General features: G+C 41.9%; 1 protein-coding gene and 1 long non-coding RNA gene across 3 annotated transcripts in view; both read right to left on the bottom strand.

Annotated features, from left to right (window-relative positions):
- Positions 1-2,695: 2,695 nt before the first annotated feature.
- CREG1 (cellular repressor of E1A stimulated genes 1) lies at positions 2,696-8,402 on the bottom strand (the record flags this gene model as incomplete). The annotated part of the gene is given in 5 exon segments (XM_083439306.1): positions 2,696-2,884; positions 3,839-3,958; positions 8,005-8,307; positions 8,309-8,353; positions 8,355-8,402. Coding segments are annotated over 5 exon segments (690 nt in total). The 5' UTR covers positions 8,388-8,402.
- Positions 8,403-14,803: 6,401 nt separating this feature from the next.
- The window catches only part of LOC310677022, a 41,027-nt gene continuing 34,942 nt past the window's right edge, over positions 14,804-20,888 (bottom strand). For both annotated transcript variants that reach the window (XR_014510862.1, XR_014510863.1), the window contains exons 3-4: positions 17,436-17,652; positions 14,804-16,082 (exon numbers count right to left, since the gene is read on the bottom strand). This is a non-coding gene — a long non-coding RNA (uncharacterized lncRNA). The remainder of the gene's footprint in view (positions 16,083-17,435; positions 17,653-20,888) is intronic.

The following is a 20,888-nucleotide window of genomic DNA, read 5'->3' as shown; positions in this document are numbered from 1 at the left end:
AGACAATTTACACTATTAGAAATTTTCCTCTTTTCCTCCCCCCCCCCCCCCGCCAAATATGAAATACAACACTTAATAAGAAACAGAGCAACTTCATTTCCAAGAATATATTTTTATTTCCATACTGTTTAACTATGGATTTATTATGGAAGCTAGAACTTCCATGTGCAACACAATTATGTAATTTCTCAAGATAAAAATATGCAAGCCATTTGTAGCCACATCAGAGGTAGGAAAAGTTATTTCTACAAATAAGTGAAGATTACTTCCAAGGAAACATGTTGATGACTAAGGCCTAACTTGTTTAGTTAACCTGACAGCAACACAGCAAGAACAGCCACCAAAAATTTCTAATTATTTTGTACCTTAACAATTGTGGATGAAGAAAAGATTGTGATCAAAGACATTTAATGCCTTGAAAGTGACAAGTCCTTGGCAGGATTCACACTACCCTTTGTGGGTTTTGCACTTCTCTTCTTTCATGTCAGCTTGGTCTCCTCAGATTTCAATCATGTATCCGCTATGACAGAACACTTTTCAACACAAAACAAGCAATATTCATCAAGAGAGACAGCAGCATGCCTTCAACATCAGCCTTCCCCAGGGGTGACTAACCTGCAGCCCTCTAGATATTGTTGGAATCCAACTCCCATCAGCCCCAGCCAGCTGGTCAGGGATAGGATTGTAGTCCAGCAACATCTGGAGGGCACCAGGTATGGGAACATGGCTCCACATTATATATTAGAATTCTTTTTCTGCTCTGTGGTAAGACAACAGGGTTTCATATGATCAATGCATTCTGTGTGGTACTCTCATAATATCTCATAATTAAAGATTGTTAACAATCAATCTTGTGGCCCTGGGAAGAATCATATTTTTCTTTAACAATGGGTTTACAGAATACTTCAGCACCTGGTTTCAAACTCTATAATCAAGGACTACAATTTAGTTGATTTTAAAAACGATGGTCCATAATGGAACTGACATTATGTTAAGTTCAATTGAAGCCTTCAGAGTTTTTTGGCACAAGCAGTAAATAAGGCACAGAGGTGAATATAGCTAAGCGTGTAGTTCTGTCATATGGTATCAGGTCAAATAAGATATAGTGGTAACATTGCTATGGGTTTAAACACAGAACTGTCCCAAATTGCTTAAGAAGAAAGGTCTGGGTAGGGTCCAATTTTAACAGCAAAGGGCCACATGGCTGAGAATCATAGGACACTTTGCCTAGCCAAGGCCTACCACCCTGCAGTCTGTACCCTAGTAGCTTTACCTCTCAGTTAAGCCCCAATACTACAAGCAAACTCTGCTAAGCTACAAGCACTCAGAGAGAGATGCTGCAGAGAGGTAAGCTGTGGATGGAAAGATGGTTTAATGCCCACACTCATGTGCTCTGCTCTACTGCTAAAATCAATGACACCCCCTTTCTACATAACTGGGGCAGTTTCACTGAACTACTAGACACATCAAGTTTGATACTTCACTTGCCAATATATATTGCCTTGGAATTGTAGTCACACATATGCATAAACTGACCCTAGCTGAATTAGGGCTGCAGGCATATCCCTTATCAATATGGTCAGCTGACAGCATAAATCACCCAGCGAATGATGCTACACATGAATCTGTGGATCAAGTCCAGAATATAGCTGAATATTTCAGGATGTTTCTTCAACAACAAATTTTCTCCACTGCACTTTTCTCTTTTCTCCATTTCAGAGATGTACCTCCAATTGTATTTTTCTCTAAATAAGCTTGTTGAAAAATAGCTTCTTTAAAAATCAAAGTCCCAAAAGCAGAATCAATTATGCATAGTATGCAGATTTGCATACTCTAAATAATTTTGTGCACAGAATTTAAGATTTCCTTTGCAAGGAATCCATACTTTTTGCACTCAAATGGCATAAGCAATCCCTTTGAATTCCAAAGGAATGTGCAGTTTTGAGTTTCTACAAGATTATCTCAGTTTTTGGATGGTTTCTTCTTACAAAAGTGACCAGTAAAAAAGTAGACAATGTTTCATTCAAGTATCTTCCTTGCCTACAGAGAAGAAAAAATAAAAATAAAAATAAATTAAAATGGTATGTAGTCAGTTTTAATGTCTTGGTACTTTCTCTTGCAACGCCCTGCTGTACAGAGGATATTCCATAGCTCAGTGGTAGAGTACATGCTTTATATGGACAGTCTTAAGTTTCACTTATTGAATCTCAAATTAAAAGGGACCACTCTCTGAAAGACTAGAAGAGATATTTGCCTGAGACCCTACATTGCTGCTGGCCATCAGAATAGACACTACCGGACTAGATGAAAAACCAACATAACTTTTGGATAGCATTTTAAAGCAACCAAGGTTCAGCTTTTGAAGTCCCATTTATTTCAGTGAGAGATATATAGCTGTGCTCTTCTTTGACGCCCTTGATACCCTAGTTCTCTCTGGTTCTGTCCTTTGATGTCTCTTTTACAACCTAAACGTTATTGCAGCATTTCCATAGGAGCTCTTCTGCTGCTTTCCTTCAAATTGTTGGGGTCCTTAAAGATCTTAGCCCTCTGCTTCCTTGGTCTCTCTCAAATATATATAAAAATAAGTGACCACTTCAAATCCTATGGCTTTCAGGATCACTTAAGGAGTATTGTGGAATAAAGAAATCAGATGCTGAAAAACAAGATTTCCCAAGCAATGTAACTTGAATACTTACTATGGTGTAGCTTTAAAATATTCTTGAGGAGTCACAGTTTTGATTCCACCAAAGTAGTCCAGGACCCAGATGTTGGTGATGTTGAGTTTAGCAAAAAACCAGTTATGACCAGATGGCCACGTAGCCATTTCAGGATGTCTACTGAAGAGAGCCTTCTTTGCAAAGTCTGCTTCTGTACCATTCGGAACCTACCAAACAGGTTACCAAATATGTAATTTCACAGACATATTAGTTAACCACCGTATCTTGTACTTTCTTTCAAACTATCTCAAGATGCAAGAAAAAGAGAGAGAAGAGTGCACATATAAACATTATTCAAGGAATACTCAGGGTTGGAGTCAGAGGAAGTTAGTCACATTTCAATGAGAAATCAATGAGATAAAAGTATGACTAACTTCCTCTGGATCTAAACCAAGATGTTTTCATGACTACTTGACCCATATACTCTGATATGCTATTTTATGTGAAGTTAGGCAGGTATTATAAAGCTCACACAATACTTCCTAATTTTTCAACACACCTAAAATACATGGAACAAGAAAACACATGGGGTTTCTTCAAGAAAGTTACAGCTCTTTGATTTTGCCTAACAATACAACCCTGTGCATGTCTACTCAACCTAAGTCCCACTGAGTTCAACAGGATTAATGACATGTAAGTACACATAGGGAAGTATCCAACAAAGTATTTCTGTTAGCTCAAAGACTTCAGGCTGCGAAATGGAACTTTCATTCTGTCTCATCTCCATGTGCACCCCCTTGTCCACCCCAAATCTTTTCTGAAGGGTTATGGAAACCACCCAGAACAGTTTTAGATGAATGTGTGCTGACCATTTCATGTGATTTGGATCCCTACGCAATTGGTGTTCCTGACTGCATGGAAAAATATATAAGCATTTGGTTCCCACTTCACACCTGGGAATGCGCAACAATTTTGGGATAAAAGGTTAAACAGGGATTTTTGACACACGTCCAGCATACACAGCTCTACTCCCCCTTTCATAAATTATTTGAATGCATGGAAGGTAACTTCAAAATAAGTATATTTCAGAGGCATATATCATCAGTGTTATGAAACTTGCTTTCGAGTTCTCAGCCAGTGAGCATTATATTCTTCTGGTATACCCAAATATCACAGTATACCTTTTCAACTATTCCAGAGAAGATCACATGGGCACACAGTGGATTCTGAGGATCATAACCTTCCTTCTTGCAGTAAGGTGTCTGTGCCAAGGACATTGTTAGGGAGGCATTGGCATTTACCTGCAATACAAGTGGCAAAAAAAAATAATCATAAATGTTCTAGATTTGCTGAATAGGTTAGCACATTTAAAACAAGCTGAGTGTCTGGATGAGTTTCATATCCTTTTCAATTCAAGGGTCATGGTCATACAGAAACATTGTAAAAGTCACACAATGTGTGTGTGCTTCTCCTTTTTACAGGCACAAAGCTGTAAAGCTGTCAGTGACCTCTTGGGAAATTCCATCAGTTTCATTTTTCAGCCAGAAAAAGTGAAGTTTCAGCAGCACATGATTTTAAGCATAAAAACCACATATTTGGCACTTATTTGCAGGAGAAAAACAGTCAAGAAACAGCTGAATCATGGTTACACTGGGAGTGTTATCTGTAAGCAGATGTCTCCATATGACTGAAGGCAGTCCAAACAGCTGTACTGTATGTTACAAGAGATAAGAGATGGCAGCACTTGTTGAGATATTGCTTCTACTTTCTGAAAAGAAATAAGCTATTGAGTAAGCTTAACAGAATTGTCCATTAAACCATATCAAGATTTTGGGAAGCAATGCTAAGTTGGAGTGTTTTGTGACATTGCAGTTGACTATTTCCACAGCATACAAGTGAAATCCACTGTGAAATATCAGAATCAGCATGCAATATTCATGAATTATAGTAGGCCAATACTTTTATTGGGACCAAGCAAAATCAAGTTCTCCAATCCCTTCATCACACTGGATGTTAGGCAAAATGGGAAATTGGGATGTATGGGAGCGAAGAGACAAAATTGGCATGTTATAGTCAACTACCACCACAACAGACAGTTCAACAGAGAAGTCTAACAAGATAAATAATAATCAAAGCTTAGAAGACCTGATGACATTCACTTGGGGTTTCTAAAGGAAGTAGCAAAAACTCATTGAATCATATAAGCTAGATCATTATGTGTTTCAAGGGATCAGCAAGGCCACAATAAAATGTGTAGGAACAGCAAACACTGTGATTATTTCCAAAAAAACGAAGAAGACAAGCCCAAGAATTGAGTATTCAGGTACCTGTGAAAACATATGTTAAGGCAAATAATTTGGAGCTTCCTTCAGAAGAAATGAAGAGCCTGTAAGCCCTCCACAGGTTGCTGGACTAAAACTCTCATCATCCCAGAGAGCACGACCAGTTGTCACGGATGATGGAAGTTGTAGGCCAGAGGTATCTGGAGGCCACAGATCTCTATTGCTGCCCTACAGAAAAACTGAGCATTTATTAGCAGTCACGGCTTTGTTAACACCAAAGTATGCCATATCAAACTAGTTATTGCCTGTAATAAAGTGGCTTCACAGGTTAGAGTAGGGGTAGCCAATGCAATGCCCTCCAGATATTACCAGACTACAGCTCCTGTAATTCTTGGCCATTGGCCGTGTTGGCTGCAGCTGATGAGAGTGGGAGTCCAACAACACCTGAAGGGCACAAGTTCTTCATTCCCAAATTAGAGAGAACATGGATGGCATGCTGTTTTTAGACCTCCATGACGCCTCATTTGAGCTGCTCAAATTAAATAAGACCCCCTGAAGATGGGTTTGTTCATCAGTAAGTTTATTTACAAATCAATCCCTGCAAATCATGTCACAATTCTCTGTGTGCAAAAGACGTTTTTCAAATTGAAATTGAAATACTTGATTGTCACTTGTATACAGTGAGATTACACGAGCACCCCCCACTCAGCTCTCTTAGTCTTAATTCCCCTCGTTTACTGACACACACACACCAAACCCGAAAGTCAGTTGCCCTGTTGTTGTCTTTTCATTCAGCAGCCTAACAGCCCATGGGTAGAATCTGTTAATATACATGTGTACCTGAAGCGGACAAAGTAAATTTAATAGATTCCAAAAAATATATTGCTAGTCTTATTTCTACCACAAACCAACTAAAATGTTTGAAAAATGTAAAGATTCTCAGATTACAAAACTATTGCAATAGCTGTGCAGTGTTTGCTCCTCAGTCTTTTCACACTGCAGGTATACTGAATCCCCTCCCCAATGAGTATGAAGGTTTCTGTCAATTGATTCTTATTTATTTATTGCTTATGCATTTTCCTCAATTTATATTTACAGATCGTCTTCTCATCCCTATTCAACAGACTTCCCTACCCAGCTTTCCATGGCAGTTCGTATTCATCTTATTTGGTTACATATCCATTAGTTGGTTTCCATCAATTGAATGCAAGTTTCGCAACATACAGATTAAGGCTGTGCTAAACTTCCTGCATTCTTTAGAAGGGCAGGCAAAGAGATTAATAATCCTTCCGCTCATAACAACGCTTACCAAGCTTCAATTAGATCAGTATTTTTCTATGTCATCAATTGCATACATGTATTAGGAAACTATACTAATAACCTTACTGCAAAACTGAAACAACTGTGAAGATTAAGCATATGCAGACATAAGTTATTCACCACATCCAAGTAAAGCAAAGCATGATTACAGGTAACATTTTATTAACTAAAGCTGGGGTGAGCAATTGGACTGGGGGTCCAATGCTGCCCTCCAGCCCTTTCTATCTGGCCCACAGGATTCTTCCCATGCCACACGCCTCACTGCTTCACACCTTCATTGAGTGTTTTTCCCTGGCTAGAATGTGTCCTTGAACTCTGATAATACTTCTTTCTTGTCTGGATGGAGGATAAGAGAGGGATGTGCGAGTGTATGTGTAGAAACTAAACTACTGTACAAACATAACATTTACATTCATTGCTTCCGCCCAGTTGCCTCTTGCCCTACCCCTGACATGTATGCCCCAGAATGATACCCAGAACTGAATGTGGCCCTCAGGATGTAGAAGGTTCCCTGCTCCTGACCTACAGATTAGACCTTAAGCTATAGCTCAGGACTGGCCACAAGCTAGGATGCTGAAACCAAGGTGAGCTTGCTAAACCATGGTTGCCCTACCCACCTGTCAAATTTGGCCCACAAAGCAAATCCTGACAAGGTTCTTTAGAAAAATATAGAACATGCTAACTATAAATGAAAAAATTTTTTGTATGTTGACATTTTCATAGAATTACCCGGACAGGGCAGGAGTTTTGGAATGGGTAAGCACCTTTTTTTCTTCTTCCCCAAAATTGTCTCTAAGAGCTGTTGTTATTACACAGGGCAAACATATGATAAGCAATAACTATGTTTTGCCCTGAAAGACAAACAGCAGCTGCGGAAGAGGGTGTGCATGTGGTTTTATTAGGAAGATAGCTCAGGGGGAAAGACTAAAAACCTCCCTTAACTCCAGGATTTTCATTTATCCCACCCTCTCAAATTTATTAATGTAGGAGACCCTTTTCATGTTACACTTTATTTGGCCCTGAAGACTCACATTCAGATCCCTGCGCAGAGTCATACAGCTTGCTGGGAGACACCAAGACAATCATAAACCTTGGCCTAACTTACCTCACAAAGCTGTTGCAAAAACAACTGAAATGAGGAACAAAGAATGCTCCTCAGAATGAATGAGATAAAACGTAGAAATAATTTATGTCATTATATATTGAAATAATTTAAATTTTATGGATTATTTTTTTTAAGAAAAAACCAAATGCCCTCTTAAGGCACTTTATATATTGTTGTCGTTTAATCGTGTCCGGCTCTTTGTGACCCCATGGACCAGAGCACGCCAGGCACACCTGTCTTCCACTGCCTCCTGCAGTTTGGTCAAACTCATGCTGGTAGCTTTGAGAACACGGTCCAACCATCTCGTCCTCTGTCGTCCCCTTCTCCTTGTGTCCTCCATCTTTCCCAACATCAGGGTACATCAATTGTACATGCATATTGTAATTAATAATGATGAAGTACACACAAGACTAAACTTGATTCACCAGAACTCACTAAACTCAGAATTCACTAAACTCACCAGGCCTCAGCTTCAGAACCTTGTTTCAGTAACGAAGCTCAGCCCTGCGACAGTGCCTCTGAACACGTGTAGAGCACATTTCAGGGCACTGAATAACTACAGCCGGCCTCAGACAGTTGCAGCTGCTGTGTCGCGAGGTCTTCCCTCATCTCAGAATAACTGAAATGCCCGTCCCCTCACCTGCAAATCATGCACGGAGACCTCCAGCGGCGTCAGGTACATGTAAGGCACCCCGCTGCCTTGCTTCGACCCCAGCGGCCCGTCACTGACGGAGAAGACGTTGGAGAAAGGCTGGCCCCGCATCGGCGGGTCTTGCGCGGAGAGCGTGGCCAGCGCGCCCCAATCGCACGAGTGCGCCACGAAGCGCGCGACCCGAGCCACGTCCTCGTGCGGAGGGATTTGAACCACCCCGGAGACCCCCACCAACGGAAGCAGCAGTAGCAGAAACGGCCACATTGCTCGCTCTCTCTCGCGCGCGTATGTATCTCACACCTCCTGCCTCGGACACCTGAGCGAACCTTTGCCTAGCTAGTCTGCGGACCAAGGCGGCGGGGCTCAGGCATCTACGAAGCCGTGCGATCCCGCCCCCCGCGCACGCCGCAGCCAATAGAGGCCCTTCGCTTTGCCCGTTTCTGTAGAGCGGAAGTAAATAGCGTGAGAGAAGCCGTCAGGTGGGCAGGCCTTGCCATTTTTATCCAATAGCTGCACTCCATTCTCTCGTTTTTGCCAATGAGAGCTGCGCTAAGGGCGGAAGAGATGAGCAGACGGCTTACATATTTGGGGTGGGGATTATGCAGCTCTCTACCAATGAGGCACAGCGCCTCGAAACTTGCCAATGAGATTTGCCGGAGGACGGTGTCACGGGACAAAAACACTCACCTTATACGGGTGAAGGGTGGGGAGGAGAGAGACGCGAGTCTTTAGTTGGGTTTGCAAGGCTTAGAACAGTGAAATAAGTAAATAAGTACATATACGTAGTTGGCGACTGTGAAGCGTAGTGTGGAGTCCTCTAGCCTTAGTCAAATGTCGACTTGAAGCAATGAAAAAGCAATCCTGTGCACGCTCACCTCATTTACTGGAGGTTTTGAAGCAGAGGTTGGATGGCCATCTATCTTGGATGCTTTAGTTGATATTCCTGTATTGCAGGGGGTTGGACTAGATGACCCTCAGCATCCCTTTCAATTCTATGAAGTCCCATTGAACACAGTGGGGTTTGGCCTGTACAGTGATACCTTGGGTTACAGATGCTTCAGGTTACAGACTCCGCTAACCCAGAAATAGTACCTCGGGTTAAGAACTTTGCTTCAGGATGAGAACAGAAATGGCGCGGCGGCAGCGGGAGGCCCCATTAGCTAAAATGGTGCTTCAGGTTCAGAATGGACCTCCAGAACGAATTAAGTTCTTAACCTGACGTACCACTGTATTTCAACACTAAATTCATCTGGCAGCCAGTTTTAACACCTATTAGACCCAGGAATTTAGGGGAACCTGGCAACCACAACATGGTATTCCTGGAAATGCCACCATATAGAGATTCCTGCAATCAAGGACACACATAGCCAACGAACTCACCATGACTAGGGCATACCCCCAACACACACATATGCAAAACACATAAAATGATGCCCTAATCCCCATCAACCCCAGTGGCACAGCTAGCATATTGACCCCATAATTGGCAGCTCCCAGGTCCCCCTAGGTTTCAATTCCTTTATATTCCTCAGATACATTTTTGAAGCACCAATACAGTGGTACCTCAGGTTAAGAACTTAATTCGTTCTGGAGGTCTGTTATTAACCTGAAACTGTTCTTAACCTGAAGCACCACTTTAGCTAATGGGGCCTCCTGCTGCCGCTGCGCATCCTGAAGCAAAGTTCTTAACCCAAGGTAATATTTCTAGGTTAGCAGAGTCTGTAACCTGAAGTGTATGTAACCCGAGGTACCACTGTACATATACAAAAAGAGGACGGAGGAAGAAACATACAATACAGCATCAACAGAGCTCCCTGGTTAGGATACCTGTAGGGAGTGCACACAGCCCTTCTTGGACAAGAGTTCAGAACTCACACAGAGATAGAAATACTTATTTGACAAGCAGCCAAATGGATGGACCAGAACATACAGCAACAGCAGCTGCATACATGCACTGTCAGCAACACTCTCCCTTGGCTCACTGTATAAGACGTGAGGTTGGGAACCAGGAGGTGGGCATTTGAGACCCATGGGGGAAAGGGTGAATTTCACCCCCTAGCTGCTGTTTGGATTCCAAGAGGGAAATGCCACAGGCAAAAGAGCAATTTCACAACCACTCAACATAATGGCCAGGGAGAATATTGTTGTTGTTGTTATTTTATATCCCACCCTTCCCTACAAAGGAGCCCAGGGTGGCAAACACAATTGAAATAAAATATTTAAAACAAAAATAAAAACAGTTAAAAACATAAAAACAGTGGTCTCAGGGTTTCCATGAACAGTGTGTCATCAAATGCCTGGGTAAAGAGGAATGTTTTTAGATTTCTCTTTAAAATGAATATGGAAGAAGACATTAGGAAGGGCATTCTACAGAAAAGACCTTGTCACAGGTCAACACCAACTAGGCAGCCCCCAGTGGCTGCACCACTAACAAAGCCTCACCTGCTGGCCATGAGTCTGAGGTGTTGCAGAAGACAATTTTGTTAGTTTCTGTTTGCCACTGTGCAGTGCTTTGGAGTCACATGACTCTGTTTAGCATTCCACACATTCCAGACTGTTGGATGTGACGTTACTGGTTTCCTGTTCCTTTGTTTTTCAGTTGTTCTCTGCTCTCACAGGGAGAGAATGTATTTCTTTTCTGTCTGCGTAACTTAGTAATAAAACTCATAGTGATGTAGCCATAAATCTCATCACTTCTGCTGCTTTGATTCTCTGCGTAATGGGAACGTGCCTGGAGGCCTCATCAAAGGCTCAGGTCGTTAATTATCATCGGAGGGGATTCCGAAGGACTCGACCAGAGGAGGATGAGCTTTATTAGCTCGGTCGTAACGGAGATTCCGACAAATTTTAGGTACTTCGGTCCCAAGCCAGCTAGGGCTTTATATGCTAGTACCAACACCTTGAAGTGATTCCGGTAGCTCACTGGCAGTCAGTGCAACACTTTCTGAACCAGTGAGTTGTATTCCTATCCATCTGTCCAACTTGCCATCCTAGCAGTCACGTTTTGCACGAGCTACAGTCCCACATACAGTGCATTACAGTAGTCCAGGTGGGAGGTCACCAGAGCATGAACAACTAAAGCCAAGCTATGCCAGTAGCTGATGAATCAGCTTAAGTTGGTTCTGGGCACAAGCCTCCCTAGCCACAGAAGCCACTTGAGACCCAAGTAATAAGTTGAAATCCAACAGTACTCCCAGACTACAAACCTCTTCGTTCCTAGAGAGCACAACTCCTCCCAAATCAGGTAATACGCATTCCCAGACATGGGAGCCACCCGCCACAGCACTTCCTTCTTAACAGGAATAGCCTCAGTTTAATAGAGCATCTGGTGGAACAGGTTATGTTTTACATGCTGCAGGTCCCAGGTTCAAATCTAAGGTACAACTCCACATTACAAAGAGGAGAGCCTCCACACACATTCAGCATGCACCTGAGCCCATCAGGAGGAATACTGCATGGATTAATAATCAGACATCCCTCCTCCACACACCCCTCATTCCCTCTCCTCTGCTGACTGCATCATATACCCAGCAGCAACTCCCAAATTGTGCACCCCGAGAGGCCTATCATCTCACAGTCCAAGGTTCCACTCTTTGGGCTCATCCACACTGCCATTTGTCCCGTGATTTCTAGGCTCAGGTTTGAGTAGTATTCCTGGACCCATGCCTGGAAATCAAGGAACAAACAGAAGAAATCACAGGATAAATGGTAGTGTGGATGAGCTCTGTGTCTCCTGCCAACGGCTTCTCTCAAGTCCTGCCAGTAGATCCTAGAGCCTCTCATCTGATGGATTTTGTGTGTTGGGCAGCCTTTAATAAATCAGATTTTTCAATGACAATAATTTAATTGACTTAAGAGGTGCTACCATTTTGTTAGTCAGCAAATTTGTAAAAATAAAATAAAATACTTACTATATTGGCAACCTGCAGTTATCAGATAACTAATGTTTCCTACAGTGGCTCATATCAGTAAGAGAGAGAGCAAGAGTCCCTGCCAATAGATTTACAAATCAATAGATCAGAACGTGTTTGTTTTTATTTACAACTTCTGCAAATGACAAGCACCATTTAAAAAAATGTAATTCTCATACGTATTCAAAATATTTCTTTAAAACATTAAAACTGCTTACTGATTAATCAGGAGCACCATTTGAAGTGTTTTAATCAAGTAATCTACCCAATTAAATTAGATCAGACTCCTAGCTTTAATACCTAGTGAAAATATAACTATTACATTTGCTAAATATTTTGTGATTATGATTGTCTTCCTGGAGCTATAATCCTTACATAGTTGAGAATTTTGGGTCCGTCCATCAGTCCCAGGCTTCTGTTAAACAAAATTCTCTCTCTCTCTCTCTCTCTCTCTCTCTCTCTCTCTCTCTCTCTGTGTGTGTGTGTGTGTCAAAAGATTAAAGCCACAAGAGGGTGCTGTTCTCACAATTTGGTTTGCAAGAAAGGATTCTTCTGTCAAAACAGAAGGCAAAGTGGATTCAAAAGTTGCTGGAGTGATGGAAATAGCTGAACCTGGCAAGTTTCACAGAGTTTTCACACCTGAGAAACACATTCTGGATGTGCTGGAGTAGTATAGCAGGCAGAGCTTGCGCAGTGCTCTGTGGATTCAAGGGAGGGCAGAGGCAAGAGCAGACTGAAATGCTAATAGACCCAGGACAGGAAATGTCCCAGTTACTGTACACTGCTTTGCATGAGAGAAATGAGTAATGAATAGGCACCCAGAATCCCGTTCCTATGTTCCCTGCACTTTTCTCCATGCAGATAATGTGGGACCCACAAAGAAACTGAAGGAAGTGTTCATGTTTCAGAGACATATCACAGAATCATAGAGCTGGAAGGGACCATGAGGGTCATCTAGTCCAACCCCCTCCAATGCAGGAATCTTTCCCCCAGTGTTGGGCTCAAACTCATGGCCCTGAGATTAAGAGTCTCATGCTCTACCAACTGAGCTAGGAAATAGGGGCTGGATATATTTGTAGTATTACAGTTTATTTATCATTCTGCTGCTATGTTTGTGTACTATAATTTTTCTGGTTTTGTGTTGCATTGAATTGCTTTCATTCTGCTTTTCCATTTTTATGTTTTTATCAGTCATTGTAGCTATTCTAAGCACCTTTTTAAAGCAGAAGGGCAAAGTAATATTTTTAAAAAATAAAGTAATAATCAATCCCCCTTTCTTATCATATGGAAGTACGTTTCTACGGTTTCACAAGAGAAATGCTGTTTCAAAGTCTTTGCACAATGTGCTGCAGCAATGCCTAACACTGTTTCTGCTTGCTTTTTTCAGCTATTAGAACAAATATCCTCTGAGCTGGGCCAGCCCAGCATCCTGAAATCGTTCTTGCTCTGGACAAAGCCATCTGTATCCGGATAACCTCCTCCGTCTCTCCAGATAACAGTCCCTTAATGGGAAGGACCAGCCCACTCTCTGGACAGCCTGTTTCCTTTGTGAGTTGAGCCAGTCCAGCCCTGTGTGCAGATAACTGGATTCCATCATAGGCAGGCTCTGCCTTCTTTCAGGATAACATTGTTATTGCCCTGGCCTTAATTCTGCATTACACAATGCCACTGTATCTGTCTGATAGCCATCAAAGCAAGTTATTTGCCCACCACCCCCATCTTTTTCTGGGGCTTGGTCAGCCTCCTCTGCTGATAACACAACCTGCCTCTTCCTCAGTTCTAGTATAATGTGTCTAGTTTTTCTGTGGAATAAGTTTGAGGGTTTTTTTTTTCTTTTAAGAGAGAAAGAGAAAGAGAGAGCACTGCCTCATATGCTGGGCCAACTTCCTGTCTGGATAGCATTAATCAGTTCATGAATATGAGCCTCTCTTTGCCTATACGTATAATCCTTATGCAGTCTTTGATAGTGGTCAGTCTGTGAGCAGGGCCAACTCTGTCTATGCAGATGACAGCCAGTAAGATTAAACCCTTTTTCTTTTCTTTTGTTGCAGTATGTGATAGATGAATCTGACTGGTAATATAGCAGTGTCTGAAAGTTAGGTTCTTTAAGTGCTGTATTTTCCTGTACCATGTGAGAGCTCATATGCTGATACACTCAATATCCGTAACGACAGGCATTTCCTGTTCTGTCACAATTAGATAGTTGCATAAACATTACTTTAAATACTGTGGTACTGAAATTATTTGCAAACGTTGCAGCTGGCTTTTTGTCTGAAACTCCAGTCAAAGCACACCGAATATAAACTCATTTTCACTGTTTTTCCAAAGGATTTTTAAGCATAAATATTAGTCTGGCAAAATGAGCCATAGTGGTAATCCTGAAATCTAAAGTCATATTTAGTCTAAAAACTGCCACAGTTGGCATACAGATTACATTAGAAATGCAAACAGGGGACCCTTCTCTGTCACACCTGAGTGCATAGGTGCCAGCTCCCTGGGGCCTTGGGTGCCCAAGCACCCACAAAATTCCTCATGAAGGGGCCGGACACCCACAAATTTGGGTGCCAGGACCATGCACACTGCATGGCACCCCAGCCCCGGGCACCCAAGGAGGCCAAGTTGGCACTCCTGGCTGAGTGATCCTGGGAGTAAGAATTGTTTAGAAGGCATCCTGAGTCCAGGGTTTATCTGCAAGATGGTGTTTTCCCTGGTTTTTGCGGGGTCGGTTAGAAACTAAATTGGGTAAAAACATTTAGCCTAATGTTGCACCCCAATTGTCACTATTTGTGGGTGGGATTCACCAGTAAATCCAAGTTGTACAATTAAAGTAGATTTGGTGTTCTTGTACAAACACGCCTGCTGGGGGTGGGGTGGACTTTTTGCAGTTAGGAAAGTGACAGGAGGGAAATGCACTGAAAAGTGTAGGATAACAGTTGCTTGACACAGCTGTCATATGACCTTCCCCCAAGCTTTATGCAAACAAATGAGAATAAATTATCAACAGATTATCTAGAAGTGACCAGAATATACTCTAAATATTTTAATTTGGTCTGAGTACTACATTTCAGTTCAAAGTAAGCTGCTGTCCTTTGAAAAGTGGCAGGTATCTGCAATGCTACATTCTCTGTAGTGCTATATATGCTTAAGTGCAGCTGCAGAATGTCATTTAAAAATAGCAATAGTACAAACATTTCCAGCTAATATAATTTCTTGCAACTACGTCCCCAGAGATTTGCAGTGCTAATTTGGTTAGTAAATGGGAAAGATATTTAAAGATAGGCAGCCGGCCAGTCTTTGAGTTAAAAAACAAAATTCCCATATTAAAAACTTGCTCATCTTGATTTCCTGTGGGTGTTATCAGAGAAGGGTTAAAGACTCGTACTCTCTGGAACAAAAACAGGATGTTAGCTTGTGAGTTCATTAAGCTACAAAATACAAATCCCCTTCTGTTGCGGCACTCTCCCTTCTTTAGTAACAGAAGATTTAGGTAGGAACAGTGAGTGGTCAAATGCCAGCTTCTTGCCCTGTTCAACATCTAGATGGAAACCTGATCACTGCTGCTTAGTAATGTTGCTGCTGGCAAATGCTGTGCAAACTAGCAGCCAAATAATACACCAACGCACACACAGCCTTCACTAATTCAGAGCAAATTCCAGTTCCAATGACAATTCAAGCCCCAAACAAATCACTTTAGAAATAGACCAGACATTTTATCAAGTCCTTGCATGCTCACTCTTATATCCAAATTAAATAACAGTTGGGAACGGTTTTGCTTGCTTTTGTTGCAGTAAATACTATAATAGCGTTATGAATAATTATTTTGGTCTGTCGTATAAAAGCATAATGGAAGGGCAGATTCCGTCTACCCATTTAAGGAATAGTTTATGCTGCCCTTCCTATTGGGTGTTACTCTAAGCGTCAGTGCCCAGCTTAGGGTAAAAAAGCTGCTGACTGACGTGTTGAAACAGGCTCACATTGTTGTGACTTTCATATTTTCTTCTGGAGGGGTTGTTGTGAGGAGAAAATGTTTCCTTATCCTATTTTTCTCACTGTTGTATGGGAGCAGAGGAAGTCATAATTTGACGTTGAGTTTTGGGGTTGACCTCAGAACAGACAACTTCTCCGTTCTCTCAATGGAAAACTGCAAAGTTTAGACTGTAAAGGAGAGATTAAAATGTGTTTTCAGTATTCTAGTAACATTAGACCTTCTAATAGTGACCTCGGGTGATGAGTGAAGCAGAACTAAGCCAAAATGGGGATCACTGAGAAACAGGAGGGCACATAATCAGTGCTTTCCCCCCAAGAAAAATAGGTGCCAGAACTGACTGTGAAGTTGTTATAGTAAGTTGTTGGGCGACTTGGGGCAGCCGTGAACAGATGCCAGTTTGACAAAAGCCATTTTTCACTGCCTGCAGAGGTACTAAAACTACAGCAAGCTGTCTCCCTAGCTGGTTTGGGGGTCACCCCTGGTTCTGGTGCAGGTCAAATAAATGCGCCCACACCTCCCTCATTCCCTTTGATTCAGGAAGATGGCTAGGGCAGCTGCAAAGGGCCCTACACAAATGCACATACATACAATGGTAGAGGCCTGGCTAGAAAGCTTAAAGCTTTCTGCCACCACTACATGGGAGATGGATTAAAGAAAAGGAAATATGAATTGGCCCCACCCCATAGCCTGACCAATCACAGCTAGGAGTGGCTAGGCACTAGGTGGAGTCATAGATCTAAAAAAAGGGTAGGCTTGCAAACACTGGCCAGCTTCTGCTTTGACTTGAAATGATTGCTTGAGGCTTCTCAGAAGTACGTAAAGGCAAGAAGGGGGTGAGGAGAGTGTCAGCCTACAATGGCACCCATATCAGAGGTGCCGAAAATGCGCTCTGGCGGAAAAAAAGCACTCAGTATAATTATGTTATGGGAAACGTCGGGGTTAACAGGCGTACCCTCCCCCCCCCCCCAATCTTTTAAAAACATTAAATGAGCAAAACAAAAACAAAAAACCACCAAAATTGCAATAAGGAATGAGCATGCACAGTAGCCACAAAATGCAAAATATCTGAAAATGGAAGTGGGGGGGAAGTGCAGTGCCCTCTTTGTAGGGTATGTTTGCAACCCCTGTTAGCTGGAAGATTTTGCACTGCAACATTTTGTTTGATGTCCAGACTTGTTCTTAAATAGATCTGATCCTACACTATCTCTGGTGTGCAGATTTGGATGGCTCACATGAAATCTCTCTAAAAATACTCAGCTTGGATTCTCTGTAGTTTCTTAGAAACACTGCAATGCATTTTTGTTCTGAATGCAAAGTGTGTGCTGGGTTGGGATAAAAACTGGTAGGCAATGCCATCTGTATGTTTCTTTTTCATGGCTCAGCCAGAAAACTCAATTTTAACCTGCAATTAAAGCTGCAGTTGGAGGAAGAGGAGTAGAGGACAGAAGGTGAAAAAAAGAGCTGTGAGTGGAGGGGCCCCCTTTTCCCACCCTCTGGATCCCCTGGAAAACTCAACAAACCTGCTGCATCTGGAACTAGTGTAGATAGTACAGTTGAATAAGACACAGCTGCCTGAGGAAGCAGCCTGAGGAAATACCATCCACCTTGAGCCTGCCCATAAAAAGTAAGTCTACAGTAAGAGAATAAGGTGATGTCCACTGTTTCCAGGAACTCTTCTCATTCTGATAATTTTGTGGGTGATCTGGGATTTTGTTCAGACCCTGGGCGATATATAACCTGAAGACACAGAGGGATGGTGCGCAAGAAGGAAAATGAATTGATATTTATTTATATATATTAGTTATTTTGTATTAATCTAACATTGTTATATGTAACTGCGTATTTTTGTGACATTTTGTTGTCGCTTCAGCTATTTGTACACTGCTTACAGATCTTGGTTGGCATCCATCTGTCTCGGGATACAATGGAGGATTGCAGCTTTGAGGATGAACTCAAACTTTCGGAAGCTTACAGCACCTGCTGTGGCTGTAGTGACCAATACGGGAGAGACATGTTTTGTTGCAGCAGAGGCAGATGAAGGCGTCTGGTTGTGTGCACCGCTTACAGATCTTTTTTACTGTATTAAACAGTATAGAAATTAGATAATCAAAATCAAATTAGTTGATCAAATCAATTAAAGACTGCAGTCCTAGTGTTTCGACCTGGTAATGGTTGGTCACAAGATCAGACAATGAGGTTATGTATCTCAGTATGGCAGAGCTGAGCTACTAAAGGTTTCATTCCACTGCTGCTCTGCTTCAGCTTCATTGTTGTGTGCTTCTTACGTCAAGAAGAGGAAGCTGCCTGCTGAGATCTAGCAAAAGGAACTGCTAGAAAAAGATAACATACCCTTCACCCACAGTCCTGTATTCAGCCCTGTTGCAGTTGCCATGCAACTTGCCTTGTTTTGAAAGGGTAAAAAAGTTGTTCTTATCCCCTTGCAAGGATTAGAGTCTGTGGAATGAGGACATACCATCTGAGGAAAACACCTAAGGCCTAAGCAATACATACAGTAGCTTGTGTCTTTCCCCCCAATGCTTTTGCAATTAAAAAAACCTAGCATTGGGAGGCTATGCTTGGAAATGGAAAAGAAGCTGAGGAAGGGGATGATTAACCCTTGCCCCTTTGGCCATTATTTTTTTATGCAATTTATTACCCACTCTTCATATAAGCACCAGGCAAAAACATTCCTCTTCACCTAGGCCTTTGGCTAGTTAAACAATTTATGGCCTTTTAAACTGGGGGGAGTATTGTTTTCTTTGTTGCTATGGTGTGTATTTTTGTGTTTTTATAGTGTAAACCCAGGTGAAGGATGGTATGGAAATTTAATAAATAATAATGTCTCAGGACATGTTACAACCATTTAAAACACAATATTAAAATAAGTTCTAAACAAACTGCAGACACAACAATATGATGAATCAATCTATCTAAGGTCAGGTTCAAATGCCAGGGTAAAGAAGTCTTTGTTGGCTTGTGATGTGCTTGGTGATAGTTTGTGTGAACCTATCTCTTCCCTTTATCTGCATGCTCCTCCTCCCACTATCACCTGCTCTAAAATGTCATTATTTTGCTAGGAGTTCCTGGAACTGGAACTGCAGTCTCAGAGTGTTTTGAGTTAAAAAACCGAAAATATTGGAGAAAACTTAGATGCAACAGTGCTAATGAAGGCTTCCTCCTGAGGTAAATAGCAATGGAGTGTGTGCATGAGTTATGGGATCACAGTAAGGGAAAGGGTTAAACTCTCCCTCTCCTTCCCCCTGCAGTCCTGCTGCTGCGGACCTCCCCTACTTCTGCTATTTGCACTTTTTCAGGCATGCACATTGATTGCATTCCTGCAATTAACAGCATGCCAAATTTGACCCTGGGAAACAAAGGATTGTATCTGTTTCCCAGGTGAAAATTATCATCAAAATTCCTTATTATGAATATACTTTCCCTGCTTGGGGCTTGACCTACCTTCTCATATTCCCCACCTTGTGGGACTATCTCCTCTTCCACCATGCCCACCAGTGTAGACAGTGTGGGATTGAATGAATCAGTGGTTGGACTGGGTGCAAGGCAACTCCTCACTAAGACACAAAGGGCTACTTCACTCCAAATTATTTCATACAATTTGGCACACACGTGTGGTGAAAGGCTAATCTGAATTAGGCCATTTTTGTGATTGCTGCTATACTGTTTCATAGCTGTCAGCTTTTTTTAAGGGAAATCCTATTCGGAATAAGGGAATTTCCCTTTAAAAATGGGAAACGTTGACAGCTATATACCGTTTCCAAAGAGTATGATCACAGAGGTGGCTGCTGGCTTCATGTGCGTACATCGTTAATCCGCTCCAGGTAGCTGTATATTTGATCACATTCTTTACCATACATTTAAAGCACTCTTATACCATCTTAAGATTCATGACTTCCCACAACAAATGCTGAGAGCTGTAGTTTCTTAAGGAAGGCTACTGAGAATTGTGACTGTGAGAGGTCTGTCAGCAACAACACTCACATAATAGTTCCCAGGATTCCATTGGGGAAGCCATGACATATAAGGGTGCTTTAAATGTATGGTGCAAATTTGCACAAAGAATTTGATAGTGTGAATCAATCCTTTGCATTCTGTGTGAGAAACTGCTGCAAAACAGTTCCTATAATAGGGTGGTGTTACATCATCCTGAAAATTGAGGAGGGAAGAAATAGCAAGACTGGCTCCAAAAATCTAGTGGCTTTGATGGCCATCCAGAATTCATGGTGGTAGAAAGAAACTCTGTTCCAGTTATCGTTGCAGTCGTGCCAAATGTGTGAGGAATAAAATTATATTATTTTAGGCCCCTAGCATTTGCAACAAGAAAAACCATGCCGCAATTTAACAAAATAATCAGAGTACAATTAAAGCTGTGATGCCTTTCTAGTTAACCCTAATCTACTTGTCTTTAGGAAGCTTTCCTTGACACAGCTAAATAGGGTCTCAACAATGCAGTGGAAAGGGAAGTAATGCCTTTCAGAAAATATTCTAAAACTATTTTTTCTCTCTTCTAGCCCAGAACTAGAATATGGGAGAATTCAAGAGGTGGCATTATTGCTACAAAAGTTGTTTTCTAACTTGTTCTTGAGTTCTCCTCACTGTCACTTCAGTGAGTGACACTTGGTAGAGGTGCTGCCAGAATGAACAAAAGTTTGGCACATGTGCATGTGTGTTTTTCTCTGTGTATATGTTTTTACTCTACCATGGCCTAAATAAAAGATCTGCACCTTACCTAATCTCTTGCAGGGTGAGGGTGAAGTGTAGCATACGTGGAATATTTTCACTCCCGAACTGTGAGGCCTTCTTTTCCCTGGTGCCTAAACCATTTGTACAATGCAACAGATAACAAGGAAAAAAGTGCATGGGATAAGTCTTGTTTCTCACCTATCTATTTACGACACGGTATATGCATTTGACCTTGTTACACCCACTCCCACGAAAACAAAAGCCTCCACTTT

Source organism: Podarcis tiliguerta, assembly GCF_965153285.1.
Source record: "Podarcis tiliguerta genome assembly, chromosome: 4".
Taxonomy (NCBI): domain Eukaryota; kingdom Metazoa; phylum Chordata; class Lepidosauria; order Squamata; family Lacertidae; genus Podarcis; species Podarcis tiliguerta.
This window is presented reverse-complemented; position numbering and strand designations above follow the sequence as displayed.